This window comes from Dendrobates tinctorius, unplaced genomic scaffold, assembly GCF_039654945.1.
Source record: "Dendrobates tinctorius isolate UK_male_01 unplaced genomic scaffold, ASM3965494v1 ptg000241l, whole genome shotgun sequence".
Classification (NCBI taxonomy): Eukaryota; Metazoa; Chordata; class Amphibia; order Anura; family Dendrobatidae; genus Dendrobates; species Dendrobates tinctorius.
In genome coordinates this window covers 1746394-1766405 of record NW_027361908.1, presented here as the reverse complement: position 1 = coordinate 1766405, position 20012 = coordinate 1746394, and the positions used below count along the sequence as shown (strand labels likewise).

The window sequence follows — 20012 nt, the reverse complement described above, 5'->3', positions numbered from 1 at the left end:
TATTAATATCAGCTCACAGCTGTTTTCTTAGCCTTTACTGGTGAGATGAGCCCCAAAAAATGATGTGTGGTCCGCCCTATTATTAATAACCAGCAAAGGCTAGGCAGACAGCTAATATTAATAGCCTAGGACTAGGAAATTGTCCCCATCCCAGACTAAGAACATTAGCCCTCAGCCTCCCCAGAAATGGCCTCACCCCTAGAACCAACCCATAGCCTGAAGGGCCTCCCCCCCTCCCCCCCCCCCACTGTTGATGAACATAACAAACCATTATCAAAAGTCTCCCAATGTTTCTCCCCTCTAAACCAGAGAGTGGATTACTCTATACCTAGAAAACTCATAAACGTTATCTCAAAACCGTGAATTACTTTCAATCCCTCCATTTCTCCTCAGCTTACGTGTGCTATCATCTACAGTCCCTCCATTGTCTATAATAACTAGAACACATGAACAAAAAGGCTCTATATACCAACACCATCAATCTCTCCAGTCTCTCAGCACGTCTTCCCACTTCTCCCTTCCTTTACCAGCTCTGATCCTTTCCTCGTTCAAGTCCAGCCAATTGGTGGCCTCCGCCGGAGTTGGAAAAAAATGAACAGATCCCAGGGCCACAACCCTGAGCTTAGCAGGATACAAGTAGAATATGCCAGTTCCATATCTCTCAACATTTTCTTCACCCCACCGTACCGCATTCTTTGCCTCTGAACCTCAGCCGAGTAGTCGGGGTATATGGACACTGTTTGGTCGTTAATACTCATATCCTTAGCCGTTCTTGCCTTCCGTAGGATAATGTCTCTGTCCCTATAACTAAGGATCCTTGCCAGGATGGTATGGGGGAGGAACCCGGAAAAAGGGGTCTCATGGCAACGCGGTGTGCTCTCTCCACTGCAAACAGCTTGGTCATATTATTAGCGCCAATTTTATTGCGAAGCCAGTTTTCAACAAATGCTTTAGCCCTTCTGCCTTTTCAGGGATGCCCACCAAACACACATTGTTCCGCCTAGAGGGGTTTTCTAGATCATTTTTATCAGCCAGAATGGCACACCGCTCCACCCAGTTTCTCCCCAATATCCTCCTCACCCCCTTCGGCTATCTTCTGTGCTGCTCCGTCCACCCACGCAAATCTTTCAAGTTTCAAGTTTAGCCGCAATTTCAAGCCGCTTTGTGTATGCTGCATTAGCTGCATCAGACTTTTCCACTGCCTCCACACTGTCAGCGCCATCATGGACCTAGCTCCCTGCTTCTGCTCCCGCGTCCTTCTGCCTTTTTCTCACCATTACCACAGTCCTCAGTTACACCACAGGTCAGGTCCAGTTCCTGTGATCTTCTGCCCCCGGTATAGGGTGGCACCGGTACTCTGGAGGTACTTTTAACCGGATAAAATCAGGATTACAGCAGAGGAGTCCTGAAAGCAGTCTGCTCACATCGAGTGCTAGGCCACGTCCCCATACGTCCGTGTTTAAACATGGTACCAGTGTCATCAGTGTTTTGCATTAGTGTCATCGGTGTATGGTCCGTGTGTCCGTTTTCCCATCAGTGCTTTTCATGGATAGATAAATAAATGAATTACACTGCTTCTATCTTTTGCAATGTGTGTTGCAGTGTGCTGTACGTGTTTTTCATGGACCCATAGACTTGTTGTACTGGCCCTCGTCATCCGTGATACCAGAGAAAAATGGACATGTCTAATGGTGTCATGGTAAAATAAATGGTATTTTGCATGGACATACGTTCCATGAAAAATCACAGATATGTGAACTGCCCCATACACTATAATGGGTACGTGATGTATCTGTGAGAAACACAGCTACAACACATACGTCTGAATGAGGTCTAAGTCTATTGTTGCTAATGTACAGTGGATACGGAAAGTATTCAGACCCCTTCAAATTTTTCACTCTTTGTTTCACTGCATCCATTTGAAAAATTTAAAAAAAGTTCTTTTTTTCTCATTAATGTACACGCTGCACCCCATCTTGACTGAAAAAAACCCCACAGAAATATAAACATTTTTGCAAATTTATTAAAAAAGAAAAACTGAAATATCACATGGTCATAATTATTTAGACCTTTTGCTGAGTATTGAGCTAGTACACCCATGAGTCTTCTTGGGAATGATGCAACAAGTTTTTCACACCTTTATTTGGGGATCCTCTCCAGTTCTGTCAGGCTGGATGGTGAACGTTGGTGGACAGCTGTAATGTATAATGATTTGACCTGTCTTTTTAAGAAAGGAAATCTTGTGACTGGAAGGATATAGACAGGAAGTGGGTTGGGAGAGTTTGTTTTAACCTGAGGAGAAAAATTTTATGTTGTGTGCTGGAGGAAGAAGGAGAAGAATAAATTACAGTTAAAGCGTTCTCTCTTGAATTTCTTTTACCTTGTGGACATTACAACAGCCATTTTCAGGTCTCTCCAGAGATGTTCAATTGGGTTTAGGTCAGGGCTCTGGCTGGGCCAGTCAAGAATGGTCACAGAGTTGTTCTGAAGCCACTCCTTTGTTATTTTAGATTTGTGCTTAGGGTCATTGTGGCGCCCCTGAGGCTTCAGTCGCCACAGAGGTACTGCACCTTCTCCTAAGGTGTAGTGCCCCACCATCCAGGTAAGGTGGGAAATCCTGACCACACTCCAAACCTGCATTCCACACACAGGATAGTTCAGTGGGGCCACCTAGAAGCCATGTATACAAGGGAGGGAGAGTGGAAACAGAGCCATATATACAAGGGAAGGAGAGTGGGAGCGGAGCCATGCATACAGGATGAGACAGGGGAGCCATGTATACAGAATGGGAAGGTGGGAGCAGAGCCATGTATACGGGATGGGAGGGTGTGAGCACAGCCATGTATACGGGATGGGAGGGTGTGAGCACAGCCATGTATACAGGATGGGAGGGTGGGAGCGGAGTCATGTATACAGGATGGGAGGGTGGGAGCGGAGTCATGTATACAGGATGGGAGAGTGGGAGCGGAGCCAATGTATACAGGATGGGAGAGTGGGAGCGGAGCCAATGTATACAGGATGGGAGAGTGGGAGCAGAGCCATGTATACAAGGATGGGACAGGGGAGCCATGTATACAACAGGGGAAGCCACACAGAGCTGGACAGAACGGGGGGAACCACACATACATTTTCTGATGATTAGAAAATAATCAGCATGTACAGTACTCCAGTACAATTTTTCTTAAGTGCTCAATGCTCCTTTTCCTTGTAGGTTCCAATCATCATTAGCAGTGATGGTCATCAGTAGAAGTAGCCCAGTGCTCCCACTGAAACAGAGAAACAAGCCAGGTGCTCCCACTCATTCAAAACCTATGGTGAGTTGAGTCACATTAAAAATGTTATAATTAAATGATAAGTAAGCACTGCTAAACTACAACCGCGTCCATAGCCCCACCCCCTTATGACCAAAGCCCCGCCCCTGTCACACCTCCATCCCTGCCCTGCCGGGCCATGGAAGAATGGGCTTGCTTGAAGCCGATCCCTGGTGCAAAAAAGGTTGGGGACCACTGGTGTAGGGGATCCGGGGTCCCGGTGGAAAAAATGTACACTATGATTTCGCAGCCTACGCTGCATTTCTGTGCCTGCTGTGCGGAGCGAAGCACATATTGGGCCCGCCTCCCTGCCTGCAGCCAGTCACAGAGTGTATTGCTTCAGACTAGTTCAGTCCCCCCCCTTCCCTGAGTCCTCGCTGTCTATTAGCTCTCTGCAGAGCTGCCTGCCGCATGGACCTCTGGGAAATGTAGTTCCTGGAGGGGTATGTCTTTGAGGGGGCCCCGTTCAAAAGTTTGCTATGGGGCCCAAATAGTTCTTGTTACGCCCCTGCTCAGTTTGGCTGGACGACCAGGTCTAGAAAGACTTCTGGCGGTCCCAAACATCTTGGCCAGTTCCTTTGACCTCATGATTCTCATTTGGTCTGACATGCACTGTGAGGTCTTATATAGACAGGTGTGTTCCTTTACAAATCAAGTCCTATCAGCTAAATTAAACACAGCTGGACGCCAATGAAGGAGTAGAACCATCTCAAAGAGGATCACAAGGAAATGGACAGCATGTGACTTAAATATGAGTGTCTGAGCAAAGGGTCTGAATACTTATGACCATGAGATTCAGTTTTTCTTTTTTAATAAATTTGCAAAAATTTCTACATTTCTGTTTTTTTTTTCAGTCAAGATGGAATGCAGAGTGTACATTAATGAGAAAAAATGAACTTTTTTGAATTTACCAATTGGCTGCAATGAAACAAAGAGTGAAAAATTTAAAGGGATCTGAATACTTTCCGTACCCACTGTACATATGGCTTTCTTGAATTATAATGATCTGTCTAAAATATCCCCACTGGCAGTGTGAAATATGCAAGATTTCTCATTTTTAATACCGATTATTAAATGAATAAAAAACCCTACATTTAACACTAAAACCTCATTTAAACAATAGGTCATTTTCTAATAACACATTCCCTTTACAATACGGAGAGCTGACTTATCTCCCATCTTTTGGCTGTAACATGGTAAGGCGGGGGCTAGATGGTGACTTTGGCCATGGTTGTGCAACCAAATTGCCGCTGCTATAGTACGGTGTAATGCAGGGTATTGGGACCCCTAGGGTACCATCATCCAACTAAGGTTGACTCATTTCAACTTTCCTGTCGGGCTCTGTGGTACTCTAACGTTATGTTCTCACCATGAACTTTTGGTGAGTTTTGATGTCTATTTACTGCACCATTTCTACACCATTATGTACATTATTTTCTTGTGTGCTTTTTTTTTTACCCTCATTTTTTGTCTCTTGTTGATATGTCATGTCTTAATTAAAGCTGCTTAGTTTTTCATACTTCCTGGCATTTGTCTTTGACAAAACGTTAGTTTATTTTATACAGGCATATGTGGATTATGTGTGTTTTTGATGTTGTGGAAAGGCACTAGAAATGCATGTGCGTTACCTGCGGATCGGTCCGACAAAATGGATGTAGTTCCATTGGGACTGAGGCGGGATGCCACAGCTTGTCTAATTCACAATGAGCCGGGGCGTTCACCACAAGAGAAATCTCACTCTAGTGCCTGACTGGAGTAAGATTAATAGTTCAGCGCACAGAGGTGCACGCCACTCGTCTGATGTTGGAGACATGAAGAGGCGTTGCGCCTCATCATAAATCAGGAGTGTCTGACTCCCGCAAGCACCTTTATCAAGACCGGTGTGAACAACGTCATTCTTGATTAATCGGGCCCTTTGTGTGTCGAGAAAGCATTTTCCAAGCGTCATGAAGCAAATTTTGGAGAGGAAAAAAAAACTAAAAACCACTGTGTGCACAAAGCATAAGGCCACGTTCAGTATTTGGTCAATAGTTTTTATCACTTCTTTTAACCAAGGTTTAAATCGCCTTGAAAATAAAACGTAAAAATGAAAAATATGAAAACTTTGAAAAGCCCCTTTTAATCATCCAAAACTAATGATATATATATCTATATATAAATAAGCATAACCGCTATTGCTGATTCTGTAATACTCTGATGCATCAAAATATACAATTATTTAACCCATTATGTATACACTATAAAAAAACGTTTAAACGCCAGAATTGACATTTTTCAGGGCAGCACCTTCGACCAAAAATCAAAACTATGCAATTGATACATGTTACGCACTCCAAATGCTACCAATAAAATGTACAGTTCGGGCCGTAGAGAACATAAAAAAAAGGTTACGGGTAAAAAGAACAAAACTAGGTATTGTCATATTGCTCAGATGTTTCTCCCATTTTTCAGGACTTTATCTGGTAATGTGAATGGGGCCATTCAAAACTGCAAAACAACCCAAAAAATCTAAGGGAAGAAATACACGAAAATTGTCATTGGTGGGTTCAAACCCAAATCTGCCTGGTCACTCGGTGGTTACATTAGGACAATAGTGATGGTCCAAAAAAACCCAGTCTGTCATCATTATTGCACAAATGATAGAAGTGGGGCGCTAACATGGACTCCAGTGCTCCATATAGTGCCCCCTAGCGGCAGCGCATCACATGGACACTGGTCCTGCTTCTACTCTGAGTCAGCTTTCAGCAGCATCCGCCGGGTTTTTTTGCCCTCCGACAAGAAGTACCTCATCGCACCGCGCCTTTTACCACATGGCCACACCTCCCGGATTGCTGCAGAGACTTTGCCTTACAGATTGGGTCCGGGATTGTGATCCCAGCAGCCCTGAACGGGAGACGTCCCGGGCATCCTGTGCTGAGCTCTGCCCGGAGACCCCCGCTGGGCACAGGCAGGATGGTGTCCTGGATCATCTCCAGACTGGTGGTGTAAGTAGCCCGGGGATTTACATGTGTGGCCATGGGGGAGGGTGGATGGGTGACAGCTCACATATTAGCCATGTACTGGCATGTGATGTGGGGGAGGCAGAGAGAGCTCATACAGGGGCCAGATTCATCAATGTATCTATCTAGATACAGATTATATATATATATTGGAGTTCCTTGCATCCTCTATTTTTTGCAAGCCCCAACTAGAAATGACATCCCACAGCATGCTGGTGGACACAGACAGAACAGGGATACCAGAACCATACATGGGCCCTGTGCAGCCCAATAGCTCCTAATCATGCACAATGCCACCTGCTGTGGAGGTGGTAGTGGCCTCCTTATCTACCTGCTGTGGAGGTGGTAGTGGCCTCCTTATCTACCTGCTGTGGAGGTGGTAGTGGCCTCCTTATCTACCTGCTGTGGAGGTGGTAGTGGCCTCCTTATCTACCTGCTGTGGAGGTGGTAGTGGCCTCCTTATCTACCTGCTGTGGAGGTGGTAGTGGCCTCCTTACCTTTTGGGCCTGTGTGTGGCAGCACAGGTTGCCCCAATGACACATCCGCCACTAACACAGCATCCACTTCATTAATACTTCCAGTATAACTATATTGCCAGTTATCAGTTCGATGACCTTGTGATCTCCCAGAATGTCCAGTGCTCCTGCTTATAGCACATGGTGATATAACACAAGACCTGTGCTGCTGCTATAACATGGGTACTGTTCACATAGGGCAGTTAAACTCTATAAATTGTCTGCTGTCAGACATGTAGATGTAATGTCTCGTGTCCAGTGTTCATTAGAGGACACAATACAGCTGTACATTCATCTGTGGTGTAGTGGAGGTGGTAGAAAGTCTCAGGTGGTGTGTGTGTCTGCGCCGGACACACCTGGTCTGCGTGCGTGTGTGTCTGCGCCGGACACACCTGGTCTGCGTGCGTGTGTGTCTGCGCCGGACACACCTGGTCTGCGTGCGTGTGTGTCTGCGCCGGACACACCTGGTCTGCGTGCGTGTGTGTCTGCGCCGGACACACCTGGTCTGCGTGCGTGTGTGTCTGCGCCGGACACACCTGGTCTGCGTGCGTGTGTGTCTGCGCCGGACACACCTGGTCTGCGTGCGTGCGTGTGTGTCTGCGCCGGACACACCTGGTCTGCGTGCGTGTGTGTCTGCGCCGGACACACCTGGTCTGCGTGCGTGTGTGTCTGCGCCGGACACACCTGGTCTGCGTGCGTGTGTGTCTGCGCCGGACACACCTGGTCTGCGTGCGTGTGTGTCTGCGCCGGACACACCTGGTCTGCGTGCGTGTGTGTCTGCGCCGGACACACCTGGTCTGCGTGCGTGTGTGTCTGCGCCGGACACACCTGGTCTGCGTGCGTGTGTGTCTGCGCCGGACACACCTGGTCTGCGTGCGTGTGTGTCTGCGCCGGACACACCTGGTCTGCGTGCGTGTGTGTCTGCGCCGGACACACCTGGTGTGCGTGCGTGTGCGTCTGCGCCGGACACACCTGGTCTGCGTGCGTGTGCGTCTGCGCCGAACACACCTGGTCTGCGTGCGTGTGCGTCTGCGCCGGACACACCTGGTCTGCGTGCGTGTGCGTCTGCGCCGGACACACCTGGTCTGCGTGCGTGTGCGTCTGCGCCGGACACACCTGGTCTGCGTGCGTGTGCGTCTGCGCCGGACACACCTGGTCTGCGTGCGTGTGCGCGCTGGATTCAGTTCCTGAACTTTTTTCTGCATTGTGCCATTATCTGACAACCTGACAACTATCATTAATAATACATATGTGCGCAGTTTTTTTTCATGAAATCACTGATAAATAATAATTTGAAATGTGTTTATTTTCTAGCAGACCTAATGTATTTAGTACATTTTTTATAATCTTTTTTGTAAGTACCACTTGGGATCCAGACCTTCTTTAGCCTTTGTCTATTGTGCCCATATAATGACATGCTGCAGCAGCTCGGAGATCTGCATGTTTAATGTCATCATAGGAATATTTTATGTCCACATATATACATGTGAAGTATCCCAGGTATGAACCTCCAGATCTCAGACCCGAAAGTGTTTTTGTGAGAACCATGGTTTAAAGGAGCCAAATATTTATAAGCCCGGGCTCACACTTGCACCTTTTTCATCTTTGCGTTTGTTTTTCACTCCCCTTCTTCCCAGAGCCATAACTTTAGCAGGGCACCATCTATGCTTTGGCCGGCGCCAGTGGTTCTGGAAGTGCCGCGTGGGGGCCAGATGGGGTCTCGGCTGTTGGGCGTGCGGGAGTCTGCGGCGCCATCACTGCATAGTGGCAGTCAACCCGGCGTTCCAGCACAGTGTCAGAGCTCGGCCGGAAACAAGAAGTCGTGGTCTGATGCAGCTGGGATCTTTGTACCCGGGACATCCAGGGGCGGTTCCGGAAAGCTGCAGGAGATGCTGGCCGGCAGATCCCTTATGAGCAAAGTTCTTACTGGAGGATCGCCGACCAGGCAGGGGCACCGGTGGGAAGCTGTTCCCTTCCCTGCGAAGGACAATATTTATTCAGCTCAGCTCTAGATGACCTCTTGGAAAAGGTGGCCGACAAGAAAAAAGGGTTCCCAAAGCCTCCCTTCTCTTCCTTCAAATAGTCCTTTCGGGGAAAAAGGTACAATAGGAGAGCATCCACGGAACAGGGGAGATGAGACGACGGACCGAAAAAGTCCACGGGTTCCTGTTTGGTACCTCTTCTTGAAGTGATCGGAAGTCCTCCAAGTGACTCTCTTCCCCAGGTGGGAGGAGGGCTCTCTCTCTTCCTTTCAGCCTGGCAAAAAATATCATCCAGTCCTTGTATTCTTAACCTGGTGGGGGCAGGGTTGAAACTGGAGTTCGGGAAATGTCCCCCAGACAGGTTCATCAATACAGCCCCATGAGCGTCTGTGTCAGAACAGATAGCACTGGAGTCGGAAGTACGGTGCCTCTTGAGGAAGAATATTCTGCTGTATGTACTAGCGGAGGTAGAGGGGAGTGTTCTACTCTCCCCTGTTTATAATAAAGAAGCCGGATGGCTCATGGTTCATACTGGACGATGTTCAATTTAAAGGGACTAAACAAATTTTTGAAAATCCAAAAGTTCAAAATGTAGTTGATAAAGTCGGCGATTCAGCTACTCTTTCCGGATTGCTATATGGCCGTCCTAAGCCTAAAGGATGCATATTACCACGTGCCAATACACGCGGCATTCAGGAAATTTCTCAGGGTGGCAGTATCTGTGGAAGGCACTGTAAGACACTTCCAGTACAAGATACTCCCCTTTGGCCAGGCTCTGGCGCCACGGGTTTTCCCAAAGTTGATAGCGGAGGTTATGGCCCACCTCAGAGTTAGGAACAGGCTAGTCATCCCATACCTGGATGATTTCCTAACAGTAGGCCATTCCTTCACTAATTGCCACAATCAGGTGGAGGACATAGTCACCATCTTAAAAAGCTTAGGATGGTGTTTAAACCTAGAAAAGTCAAGGTTGCGGCCACAAAAGACGCCAATCTTTTTAGGACTCTTGCTCCCACCCGCAGGAATGTTGTCTGCCAGAGCAAAAGAAGGAAACATTTTTCAGTCTCCTCTCAGGATCAATACAAAATCCAGTGATGACCCTCAGAAGTGCTATGTCCCTCCTGGGCTCCCTGACCTCATGTATCCTGGCAGAAAAGTGGGCTCAAATGCACTCGAGAGTTGCAAAGGTTTGTTTTGGAAAGCCAGCATTTATTGCAGGGGTATCTGGAAGGTTCACTGATGCTACCACAGGAGGTCCACATTCTCTCCACTGGTGGTTGGGCATAAAATTCCTTCTGGAGGGGGTCCCGTGGTTTCCTCACATCACCAAGGTAGTTACTACAGACTCCTGTCCCAGGGGGTGGGGAGCACATCTGGACAACCATCTGCTTCAGGGGACATGACCATTGACAGAGAAGGAAGCTTCCTCAAATATGTTGGGGCTTCGTGCAGTGGAAAATGCATTGCAGACTCATCCACCATTCCTGCAAGGCCACCATGTGAGGATACTGTCAGACATCCAGGTCACTGTGGCATATAATAATAATAATTTTATTTCTATAGTGCCGACATATTCCGCAGCACTTTACATTTCAGAGGGGACTTCTGAAATCATTAGGGGGGTACACGGTCCCAGACCCTAATACATGTAACCAAACAAATTTTCAGCCTTACTTAGAAGAATAGCTTATCACTGTCGGCCCTCCATATCAAAGGAAAGGACAATGTAACAGCTGACTTTTTGAGCCACAGGCCATTTCTGCAGGGCGAATGCAAAACGACAGTATTCAGACGTTTGATGGACATGGGGGGGGGGGGTAACAGAGATCGGCCTTTTTGCCACTTGACAGAACTCCAAAGTAAAAAAGTTCTGTTACCTGAATCCAAGAGAAAATCCCCAGGCAGTGGTCACCTTCCGAATCAAATGGGGGTTTTCCCTGTCATACGCCTTTTCTCCAATCTGTCTGATACCAGCAGTCCTCAGGAAGATCAGGCAGGACAGGGCGAGAGTAATACATCCCCCTTTTGGCCCAAGAGGCCGTGGTTCTTTTGGCCAATGAGTCGTGGGTCCTTCCCAGAGATCCCAGACCTTCTAGTCCAAGGGCCAGTGTTTCATCCTCAATTGACTGGGCTGCACTTCACAGCCTGGAACTTGAAAAGTCAGTGCTAGAGGGTAGGGGGTTCTCTGCCAATCTGATTTCTACTTTACTTGCTAGTAGAAAGCTGGTCACTACAAAAATTTATGGTAGGACATGGTAAAAGTTTAGTGTCCACAGGATGTTCTCCAGAAGGAAAGGTACCCCTGAAAGAGATCCTGGAGTTCCTTCAGAAAGGGCATGAACAGGGCCTGGCATTGAGTACCTTGATAGTTCAGATGTCAGCTTTAGGGGCTCTTTATAATTACAACCTAGCGGGTAATCGGTGGGTGATCAGATTCATTAAGACCTGCCCTAGATCCAGACCAGCCTTGATGGCCAGGATTCCTCCATGGGACTTGAACTTGGTCTTAAATGCTTTAACCGAACCCCCATTTGAAACTGGGTACATTTAAAACCATACTCCTAGTAGCCCTTACATCAGCACGGAGAATCAGTGACATACAGGCCATTTCAGCCGATCCTCCCTTTACGGTGGTAATGGATGATAGGGTAGTTAGTCTGATCCTGCTTATCTGCCTAAGGTAGTGTCTTATTTCTATAGATAACAAGAGATATCTCTGCCTTCTTTTTGTCCTGACCCAAAGAATAATAGGGAAAAGAAATTCCATACCCTAGATGTTAGGATATGCCTCCTTCACTATTTACGGGCAACAAAATCCTGGAGGAAGGATAGGGCTCTCTTTATCTCCTTCCAGGGTTCTAGGAAGGGGACAGGAGCGCCCACACTACGAGAGTGATGGCAACATATTTGGGCGGAAAGAACAGATGTATGCATTGAACAAATCTGTAAAGAAGCTACGTGGTCGTCACCTTCCACACTCTATAGTTACTATATACTGGATCTATCTGCCTCTTCTGATCTCGCGTTTGGGAAAAGGGTTCTACAAGCTGTCGTTCCCTCTCTAATAGAGTAATTCTCTCGGTGCTGTCATGGGTGATAGGAAAACACGTATATTACCCGTTACTAAGCTGTCACCCTTTGGTTGGTGGGTCGTTGTATATAGCTTTCCACTTAAAGTGGGGTTGAGGATAATTGATATAGTCTATAAACCCTGAGGTCCTCATATGCTCTATAAACCAGGGTTCCTCAACTCCAGTCCTCAAGGCCCACCAACAGATCATGTTTTCAGGATTTCCTTAGTATTGCTCAGGTGATAATTGCATCACCTGTGCAATACAAGGAAATCCTGAAAACATGATCTGTTGGTGGGCCTTGAGGACTGGAGTTGGGGAAACCTGCTGTAAACCACTGATGCGGAGAGAGGAGACACCCTTTTTATCTTAAAGGTTCCCTGTCCTTGAAGGGCTGATCCCCCTCTCTCGTTGGTGCTGTCAAGGGTTTCGTAAAAACACATTACCGGTAAGTAATATGTATTTTCACATGTACCCATTATGATCTACACTGTGATTCACATGTCCCTGTTTTTTCATGGACCTTTTGTCCATGCAAAACTCATGGAGACATGTTTGTTTTTTTCGACAGGGCCAGTGCAATTCTATGGGTCTGTGAAAACCACGCACAGCACCTGGATGGCATCTGCGTACCACCCGTGTGCTGTCCATATTTAACATTGCTAAGGATAGGAGAAGCTTTGTCATTTATTTATGCATTTATCCGTCCATGAAAAAACACTATGGTAAAAAATGGACACACTGATGACGCACTAATGGTAAAAATGGATGCAAAAATTATTAAAAAAAAAACAAAACACACTGATGGTAAAAATGGAGGCAATGATGACACACTGTTGGTTGAAAAAAAAAAAGCGGACACAGGGACCACATATTGATGACACTCTGATCCAAAACACTGTGTGAATGAGGTCTAAAAACTAATTAGGGGCGTGGTTCACATGGTGTCCTTGCTCAGCAATCTGTCTGGGTATCTCTCTGAATCCCTGACATTCCTTCCTGACAGATCCACATTAGACTTTGCTATTGTGTCCAAAAAGGACAGCCTCCAAAGAAAAAATAGATGAAATAGAGTTTGAAGTTTCATATTTGCCTGATTGAAGTCAGTTACTCCATCGGAGAAACGTCCGAATACCGTTTTTCAGATATTCAAATGGAACCACTAATCAGAATACTGAACTAACACTAAGGCCGGTTTCACTTGTCGTGATATTTCCGATATCAGTGTCCGTGTGTGTACCGTGTGCCGCATCAAGACCACACGGACAGCCAGGGAAGAAGCGCTACTGTAAGCTGCTGTCCCCCGGCGGCTGGTGCTGAAGCTGGCTGTCATCCATTCTCCCCTGCTCTGCCGCGTTCAGCGTGAGCAGAGGGAAGGAATGAAAAACTGACCTGCTTGTAACCTCTGGACCATAGGAGAATGGTGATGAGGTCACTGTGTTAGAGGAACTGCCGTGACCTCATTGCTTGCATTCTTCCACGGTCCGGAGGTCACAGCAGGTCAGTTTTTCATTCATTCTCTTCTGCTCACTGGCAGAGCAGGGAGAATGGATGACAGCTGTGTTCAGCACCTGCCGCCGGGGAACAGCGGCTTACAGTAGCGCTACTTCCCCGGTGGCTGTCCGTGCACACGGAGGACAGTGTGCACTATTCTCCATGTGCGGCACGTTTTGCGGCCCATGTATCCGGGTGAAAACGGACATGTCTGTGTGTTTTACACACGGTCCGTGAAAACACACTGACATGTGCATAGACCCATTCATTTGAATGGGTCTACGTGTGTCAGTGTCTCCGGTACGTGTGAAAACTGTCACCACACATACCCCGGAGACACTGACGTGTGAAACCGGCCCAAGACGTAGTGTGAAGGCTTCATTCTCAGATATTCCACTGCATATCCAAACTTCCCCTAGGATGCTGTATTTTTAACTTGTTGATTTAGTTGTAAGCACATTGTACGAGTATAGCGCGTGTTTCTCTGTATGTGTATTACATAAAGAAAGAGATTTTTTTATTTTCATTTTCTGTTTGTCCGGTCAGCAGAAAATATAGCTCGATCCCAAAAATGAAATCTATTCCAAAAACAAAAGAAAGGTTAAGGCGCATACTTCATTGTCAGTGACAATCCTTCTTATAGGGCTTTACTTAATATGATTTGCCGGATTATATTCCAGATTTAGATTAGACACTGGGCTCGTAAGTGTAAGAACATTCTCTACTGTGCAGAGTCTGGAATCATGTGAAGTGAGTACAATGTTCAGAAACCGATGATTCTGTGCACAATATTTGTATAAATAAAATCTGTTCTCTTCTTCATGATTTTAGTCATTACTTCTCAATAGAAATAGTATGCAACAAGCTTACATTTCATAATGCATAGTGAGTCCATTCTGATGAGCGGCGATTGATATATTCTGCCATACTCTCCTCTTATTGATATTTTTGTCTTTTCATTGTGCAGGTTGCTATTTGGCACGTTATATCCAGCATACTCCTCATATAAGGCTGTGAAGACGAAAAATGTTAAAGAATATGTAAGTTTTTTTTTTTTTTTTTTATATGTGATGTTATGTGTTTGATGAACAATTATTTATTTGTTATTATCAGCCATAACAATAAAACCACTGACAAGTGAAGTAAATACAATATTGTGGTACAACGGTACCTGCCAAGGGATGGAATATATGGCAACAACTGAACAGTGAACATGGATGCATCATAGCACTATTTGTATAGAATTTGTAGCAATAGTTTCTGCAGCTGTATTTATCCCCCAGATGACTGGATCCAATAATAATATTTACACCTCATTCAGAAGACTATTTCCTTGGACTTAAAAAAAATTAAAAAAAATAAAAAAATAAATTTTTTTTTTTACAGTTTGCTGAACCAGAATCCATTTTTGCAATCAGTTTTCGTATGCCAAGGAAAAAGAAATTGTAAAGTTTGATGTTAAAAATGTGTAGTTCTTGTATTGCGCGCTGAAGGCATCCTCGTGCTGTCAGTGGTTATTATAGACCCATATGGATGAGCTTGATCCGTGACTCAGACTAAAAACATAGGAGTGTCCATGATTTCATTTTTTTTTTTTTTTACTTTGCAGACACCCAGTCAACAAAAAATAAAAAGATATGCGTCTCTCTCTTGAATACTAGAAGTGTGAATGAGGTCTTAGTTTACATATATTGAGGAGAGCTATTATTGCCTTTGTGACAGTTCTGTGGCACAAACTTTGATGCACACCATACCTACACTTGAATCTGCAGTAGTTTCAGCTTCTCTTCAAAAGTGATGAAAAAGACTGGGATCAGTTGTGCCACATAATCTGATGGATGCAATTTGTGCCAGAAATGGTCACAGATTGTAACCAATTTCCATAGACTTGCAATGAGAAAGTGACCGGAGCGATGGTGGAAACTTGGGAAGATGGAGATTGGTAACTATTTTAATACACCAAATAATATTTTTTATTTGTATAGCGCCAACATATTCCGCAGCATTTTACATTTCAGAGGGGACTTGTACAGACAAAAGACATTACAGAATAATACACAAATCAATACTTAGAGGAGTGAGGGCCCTGCTTGCAATCTGAGGAAGTATGGGAACATACTTAGATACCACTGCATACATCCTGGACTACGGAATATTTTGATGATACCTTTAAGACTGGTGTAATAAACCCCAATGTCATGAAATTTACCCCAGAGACCTTAGTTCAAGGTATTGATTGATAAAGATGTGTGACTAAGTGTCTCTTCTTTCATGGAGTGAATATGAGATTTTAAAGAAATTTTGTGCACATTCTGCAGAAAATAACCACAGCGCGAATTGATATCTGCATCATGTACCACACACCTACGTAGCTATATCCACAGAAATGCCCTATGGGAATGTACCCTGAGGCTGTGTGCACACGGTGCGGATTCTGCTGCGTTTCCGCAGCGGTTTTGGCCCTGCGGAAATGCAGCAGTTCCGCAGACCAAGTACAGTACAATGAAACCCTATGGGTTTTCAAAAATGCGGTGCTGATGGTGCGTTTTTTTCCGTGTGGTTTTGCTGCGGTTTACAAACTGCAGCATGTCAGTTGTTTGGGCGGTTTCCACAGCGGTTTCACACCTTTAACATAGTAGAGGTGTGAAACCGCAGGAAAACCGCAGGTCACTTTACCTGCGGTTCCGCACGGAAAAAAACGCAGGTGAATCTGCAGCGTGTGCACATAGCCTAAAAGTGCCCCTAGTCTTTTTGACTTTATCTTGTCATGCCAATACTTTTTGTATGGATCAGTTGGGTTACCGAGCATTAAATGGAAGCTGACAAATAATGTTTGCCTTCTTGCAGGTAAAATGGATGATGTATTGGATTGTGTTTGCCTTTTTCTCCACTGCAGAAACTTTAACGGACATTATTCTTTCCTGGTAAGTAGCAGAAAGCCTTATATCTGCAATGGGGACCATTATTTATAATGTTCACGCTCATATTTATCTTCATATACATTGATGCAAAGGGGGCTAGAATTTAAGCTAATGTATAAAACTAATATAATACTAATATAATATGCAAAAAAAACCTAGCATAAAATCAATTGTTGATAAGTGTGAACTTTGCTTTTATCGTGAGTTCTGGGAAACAGGCAAGAAAGCGTGGGGCAGTATTTTGCTGGGAATGTGCACTACTTCTGACTGCATATATGAATGTAACAGGCTGATATTTTCCGAGAGCAGACGGAAAATGGATTCTCCGTGATAAGATATGTGCACAAGGTTGTGTTACCACTTCATGGATCATTGAAGATGCTTTTATTAAGTACTGGAAAACAGACATCCAGAAGTAAACAGCCAAAGCGTTAACCATTTCAGCACATGAAGCAGGTTTTAGCCCTTGGTACATGTACATTTTATATAGAACATCAGAACAGGGCACCATTTCTCCTGGATGTGTCAGGCTCCTAATGTTTGTGGTTGTCAGAAGTTGTAGTGAACTATAACTCTCTATGACTTGTATAATAATAGTAGTGTATTTCTCCTGAGCCAAAAGGCCATGTCTGTGGCTGCTTTGATAAGTCAAGAAGTCATGCCCAAGTACCGTAGTCTGATGAAATATGCTGAAATCAAAACTCTACTTGTTATATTCCCTTTACATTTGCATATGTTTACCATTGACTGACCTCTTCACCCCCCCTCCCCCCCCCAAACTCATAGTGGTTTCCCATCACCTTTGGCAGGAGTGCACTGCTCCCCAGCCTCCCAGTTTCCTGTAGCGGGGAGTCCGGCATTCTGACAGTTCAGACCAGCGCTGCCGCTGGTCCGAACTTTGTGCTCTTCAGTGCTGCTATAATGAGGCAGCTTTGCCTTTTCAGAACTGTGCACAATTTTAAAGCACCACTGAAGTCAGTGTGTGTTTGTTTTTTTATTTCACCCCTGGAATGGTATTATTAATGCATGTTCTTTGACCCTAGTAAAATTATTACCAACCACTGTGTTCTTCTGTTCTCGGTGCAGGTCCAGTTGTCTTCTGCAGTCTTTGGCCTGCTGGCTCGCTCCATTGTAATGTAAGTCTATGAGAGCCCGAAGGAGGCCAGAACCAGACTCTCATAGACTTTTTTTGAGAGCTTCTGACTGTTACCTCTGACATCCGATCAGTCAGAAGCTCCAGCCACAAGATGGCAGAGCGGCGCCAAGAAGAGTCAGAAACAACCTGCAAAGTTTTGTTTAAAAGGAAGCTAGCATCAGGAAATTACATATTGTTTAACCCCTTCCCGACCTATGACGCCTACGTAGGCGTCATGAAAAGTCGTGCCATTACGACGTGTGACACCTACGTAGGCGTCATGATAGAAATCGCGTTCCTGCGGGTCAGGTGACCGGGGTCACTGAAAGGTCACCTGACCCACAGGTACAGGATGCCTTGTACTTAACCCCAGGGAGTGGCTTTGCCCTCCCCCTGTGGCTACGATCGAAATATTACAATCCAGCCATGGCCGATGCTGCAATATCATCGGCCATGGCTGGAGACCGCGATCTGCAGCCCCCGCCACCGAATGACGGCGTCAGTATTTGCTACCCCTCCCCCGCCCTCCGCTCCCCCACCTTCCGATCTCCTCCCCCCCTCCCCCCGGTGCCTCCTCTTCCTGTTGTCACTCCATCTTCCACGATGGGCGCCACCATCTCCCGAAATGGCGGGCGCATGCGTAGTGCGCCCACCCAATCTGCCGGCAGATTCATTCATTCCAGGTACATTTTGATCACTGTGATAAGGTCTATCACAGTGATCAAAATTAAAAAATAGTAAATCACCCCCCCCTTTATCACCCCCATAGGTAGGGAAAAATAATGAAATAAAGAAAATATACTAGGGTTAGGGTTGGAATTGGGGTTAGGGTTGGAAATAGGGTTAGAATTAAGATTAGGGTTGGGGTTAGGCTTGTGGTTAGAGTTATGGTTGGGACTAGGGTTAGGGGTGTGTTGTGGTTAGGGTTATGGTTGGGATTAGGGTTAGGGGTGTGTTGTGGTTAGGGTTATGGTTGGGATTAGGGTTGTGTTGGTGTTAGGGTTGTGGTTAGGGGTGTGTTGAGGTTAGGGTTGGAGTTAAATAGTGGAAATCCCTCAATTCTAGGAACATCAGGGGGTCTCCAAATGCGACATGGCGCCACCATTGATTGCAGCCAATTTTGCGTTCAAAAAATCAAACAGTACTCCCTCCCTTTCAAGCCCTGACGTGTGCCAAACAGTGGTTTACCCCATACGCAACCTATGGGGTATCAGCGTACGCAGGAAAAATTGCACAACAACTTTGGGAGTCTAATTTCTCTTGTTACCCTTGGGAAGCTGAAAAATAATTTTTGTGGGAAAAAAATGATTTTTTATTTTCACGGCTCTGCGTTATAAACTTCTGTGAAGCACATGGGGGTTCAAAGTGCTCACCACACATCTATATAAGTTCCTTGGGGGGTCTAGTTTCCAAAATGGGGTCACTTGTGGGGGGAGCGCTAATGTTTAGGCACATCAGGGGCTCTCCATACACGACATGGTGTCTGCTAACGATTGGAGCTTATTTTCCATTCAAAAAGTCAAATGGCGCTCCTTCCCTTCTGAGCCCTGCTGTGCGCCCAAACAGTAGTTATGACCACATATGAGGTATCGGTGTACTTAGGAGAAATTGCCCAACAAATTTTACTATCCATTTTATCCTGTTGCCCATGTGAAAATGAAAAAATTGAGGCTAAAAGAAAATTTTTGTGAAGAAAAAAAAAAAAAAAAAAAGTACTTTTTCATTTTTACGGATGCATTTGTGAATCACCTGGGGGTTCAAAGTGCTCACTAAGCATCTAGATAAGTTCCTTGGGGGGTCTAGTTTCCAAAATGGGGTCACTTGTGGGGGGAGCTCCAATGTTTGGGCACATCAGGGGCTCTCCATACTCGACATGGTGTCCGCTAACGATTAGAGCTAATTTTCCATTCAAAAAGTCAAATGGCGCTCCTTCCCTTCTGAGCCCTACCATGCGCCCAAACAGTGGTTCCCCCCCACTTATGGGGTTTCAGTGTACTCAGGACAAATTGGACAACAACTTTTGGGGTCCACTATCTCCTTTTACCCTTGGGAAAATAAAAAAATTGTTGCTAAAAGATCATTTTTGTGACTAAAAAGTTAAATGTTCATTTTTTTTCCTTCCATGTTGCTTCTGCTGCTGTGATGAAACACCTGAAGGGTTAATAAACTTCTTGGATATGGTTATGGTCTTATGATCAGCTTGAGGGCTGCAGTTTTTAGAATGGTGTCACTTTTGGGTATTTTCAGCCATACCAGACCCCTCAAACTGACTTCAAATGTGAGGTTCCGAAAAAATGTGGTTTTGTTAATTTTTGTTGTAAAAATGAGAAATCGCTGGTCAACTTTTAGCCCTTATAACTTCCTAACAAAAAAAAATTTGTTTCCAAAATTGTGCTGATGTAAAGTAGACACGTGGAAAATGTTATTAACTATTTTGTGTCACATAACTCTCTGGTTTAACAGAATAAAAATTCAAAATTTGAAATTTTCAAAATTGTTGCCAAATTTCCGATTTTTATTTTTTTTTACAAATAAACTAAAAAATTATTGACCTAAATTTACCACTATCATGAAGCCCAATATG

At 45.2% G+C, this 20012-nt stretch overlaps 1 protein-coding gene across 2 annotated transcripts in view; it reads left to right on the top strand.

Annotated features, from left to right (window-relative positions):
* The first annotated feature begins 6020 nt into the window (after positions 1-6020).
* REEP2 (receptor accessory protein 2) overlaps positions 6021-20012 on the top strand; it is a 56844-nt gene continuing 42852 nt past the window's right edge. The window contains exons 1-3 of one of the 2 annotated variants that reach the window (XM_073556890.1): positions 6021-6295; positions 14340-14412; positions 16220-16296. In XM_073556890.1, the coding sequence (XP_073412991.1) occupies positions 6264-6295; positions 14340-14412; positions 16220-16296 (182 nt within the window). In that variant the 5' untranslated portion in view covers positions 6021-6263. The remainder of the gene's footprint in view (positions 6296-14339; positions 14413-16219; positions 16297-20012) is intronic. The other variant, XM_073556889.1, reaches the window with a different exon arrangement.